The sequence below is a fragment of the Macrobrachium nipponense genome, chromosome 28 (genome assembly GCF_015104395.2).
Source record: "Macrobrachium nipponense isolate FS-2020 chromosome 28, ASM1510439v2, whole genome shotgun sequence".
Taxonomy (NCBI): Eukaryota; Metazoa; Arthropoda; class Malacostraca; order Decapoda; family Palaemonidae; genus Macrobrachium; species Macrobrachium nipponense.
The window spans coordinates 17223187-17226546 of NC_087217.1; the positions used below are offsets into that span (position 1 = coordinate 17223187).

At 39.8% G+C, this 3360-nt stretch overlaps 1 protein-coding gene across 1 annotated transcript; it reads right to left on the bottom strand.

Moving 5' to 3' along the window:
* Window positions 1–467: 467 nt before the first annotated feature.
* LOC135201503 (actin-like) lies at window positions 468–3360 on the bottom strand. Its single transcript, XM_064230487.1, has 2 exons — window positions 3234–3360; window positions 468–1728 (listed from the first exon to the last, which is right to left on the bottom strand). The coding sequence occupies exon 2, from the start codon at window positions 1695–1697 to the stop codon at window positions 564–566; it is 1134 nt and encodes a 377-aa protein (XP_064086557.1). The 5' UTR covers window positions 1698–1728; window positions 3234–3360; the 3' UTR covers window positions 468–563.

Here is a 3360-nt window from a genome sequence, read left to right on the forward strand (position 1 = left end):
TCCGTCATAACCAGGAATAATCAGACCTCTCGTTCGGACTTCGTAACTGGTGACAACTAAAAAAGGGACAACTAATCCACCTACGATGCATATTGGTAGGCAAGAACCTTCCAAACAACTTTTCTTTTTTCGACATCAAGTTGTAAGACAAACTGTAGTTTTCATAAGGGCGCAAGAAATCTGACTAATTCTCTATTAAAAAAGTATTGATTATATCTCAGGGGAATCAGACATGATGAGTAGTACTTCAAATCTTCATAAGCGAAATATTGTATACTTCGTTAAATGAAGACGAGAAACACTTATAAGGTAACTTATTGGCCAATCAAATTTATATATTACATATAAAGGTAAACAGATAATGACTGATAAAATAGGTGGAAAGAAGATAGCCAATATCAGTATCTTCGTTTAGAAATTAAATACCTAGGATAAATTGTAAAGGAACAAGGAAATAAAAAGACAGATTCATAGTGTCCACTCATCTAACATTATTACCAAGAGTGTAGTATAATAAAGGAATGAAAATTCTTTCGCAATTCATACATAATGACATCAGACATTTAGAAGCACTTGCGGTGGACAATGCCGGGGCCAGACTCATCGTACTCTTCCTTGGTGATCCACAAGGCCTGGAAGGTGGACAGAGAACCAAGGATGGAACCACCGATCCAGACGGAGTACTTCCTCTCAGGGGGAGCGATGATCTTAATTTTGATGGTGGATGGAGAAAGGGAAGTAATTTCCTTCTGCATCCTGTCAGCAATACCAGCATACATGGTGGTACCACCAGACATGACAATGTTACCGAGAAGATCCTTCCTGATGTCGATGTCACACCTCATGACAGAGTTGTGGACGACCTCATGAACACCAGCAGATTCCATACCAAGGAAGGAAGGCTGGAACAGAGACTCGGGAGCACGGAAACGCTCGTTGCCGATGGTAATGACCTGACCGTCAGGAAGTTCATAGGACTTATCGATGGAGGAGGAGGCGGCAGCAGTGTTCATCTCACTCTCGAAGTCCAAGGCAATGTAGCAGAGCTTCTCCTTGATGTCACGAACGATCTCACGCTCAGCGGTGGTGGTGAAGGAGTAGCCACGCTCAGTCATGATCTTCATCAAGTAGTTGGTGATGTCACGACCAGCCAAGTCCAGACGGAGGATGGCGTGGGGAAGGGCGAAACCTTCATAGACGGGAACCATGTGGGAGACACCATCACCAGAGTCGCAAACCTCACCAGTGGTACGGCCAGAGGCGTAAAGGGAAAGGACAGCCTGGATGCAAATGTAAGTGGCGGGCATGTTGAAGGCCTCGAACATGATCTGAGTCATCTTTTCGCGGTTGGCCTTGGGGTTGAGGGGAGCTTCAGTAAGCATGGTTGGGGATTCCTCAGGGGCGACACGGAGCTCATTGTAGAAGGTGTGGTACCAGACCTTCTCCATATCGTCCCAGTTGGTGATGATACCATGCTCAATGGGGTACTTAAGGGTGAGAATACCACGCTTGCTCTGGGCCTCATCGCCGACGTAGGCGTCCTTCTGACCCATACCGACCATCACACCCTGGTGACGGGCGCGGCCAACGATGGAGGGGAAGACAGCTCGGGGAGCGTCATCACCGGCAAAGCCAGCCTTGACAAGACCGGAGCCATTGTCGCAGATGAGCGCCGTCGCATCCTCGTCGTCACACATGGTGGTGGTTGGTTATGGAGTTAGTGATTCCCTGAAATCGAGGAGCAAAATTTTGGTCAATGCATTGATGGTATAAAGTAAAGCACCAGGAAAAACACACAGATAATATTAAATATATGACAAGTGCTCTGATTTTACAGGTAGACAAAAATGAGAATGACAAGCCTTCCACAGCTCCAAACATACATTCCAGCTGATAAAATTGATTTCTTTACTTTAATTTACTTATAAAACAAATAGTTAAACCTGACCTAGTTCAGTCTTGAGGCTCTAAAGGAGTCAAAATGTAACTTAAGATGAAAATATCACAAAGAAATTAAAGTCTTCCATACATTTGCTAATGCTTAAATGTAAATTTGACATATGGAGTAAACTATGTGATAATTTGACTCTTCGAGTTAAAAGGAATTTATAAGTGGAGAATATTAGCTTCTTCAGATTTTGTGACACATTTCCGACAAGGAACTTTTTCAATCGTTAATGGTTCGCTTAAATCAATATACATGTCACCTTAAGTCAGCAGTTATGAAAAGTAACAGCCTTAATATGGATATTTTCATTCTGAGCTATATCTCTCGCGATTTTCTATGTTTCCCTGATCTTATACTTAAATTCTATTCATACTACTGAATCTGTTCTTTACAAAGATATACAAGTAATAATCTACCATCTAGATTTGAAAATGAGTTCTTTAATTTATCATGTATATGTTTTAAGCTTTCAAGTTTTTGTTCATTCATGTAGTATTACGAATTTTCAAGCCTTTTTAATTCAAAGCTACTTTATATTGATAATTACCGAAAGGTGACCAGTGATTTAGCTGTTTAATAACTTACATGTCACGGACAGATCATTCCCGGGTAAATTAACTGATAGTACAAGAACCTATATATACTAAGTTTGAAATTTCAGTCTCAGAGTGTGAATTTTTCGGAATACGACGATAAATTCGAAATTGTTAAAAGTTTCCATATCAACTATATGGAAAATATAGAAGCCCTTAGGAATTTTACAGTGATTAAATCACAAAATGTTCAATTTCAATAGTTTAAGAAATACTTGTCAATCGACATACAGGGTTTTTTCACATTCGTAACAGATGCGATAGCGATTCAAATGAAATTTTAAACAAGACTTATTCTATCATTAAAAATTAAAAGGACAAAATCACGAGCTACGTAGGAAATCAAATTTAAGCACGATATAACTGATGAGTAGATACTAATTTTTGTCAGTTAAAAAAAAAAACTTAAAATCACCGGTAAGATTTCCGATACCCTCTCACATACACAAATATTTGAAAATTGTCTAAAATATTCCACACAAGCAAATTATCACATACTTCCTGAAGGGAAAGAGTATTTCCATTAACTTTCTCCACAATCTCGACACTAAAATACTCTTTAGTTTTGCAAATGTGTATCTGTTTCGGAAAAAAAGCAGTGCCCCACACACTAAACAACAAGTAAAAACTGCCTGACAAAATTATTTCTTTTGTAATTCAAGGCTTCAACTCAACCAGTACGATCCACATACCCTGCTCGAGCCTTGAAGACTAAGGCTTTGTGGGTCAGAGTACCTCTTATATATCTGGTCGTGGGAGCCTTAATCCCCTCTTGCAGGAACTTGTTCTGCACCCTCGCCAAATCAATAATATAAACAG

Coding starts and splice junctions, on each gene's coding strand:
- LOC135201503 (XM_064230487.1), bottom strand. CDS start 1,697: ATGTGTGACGACGAGGATGCGACGGCGCTCATCTGCGACAATGGCTCC.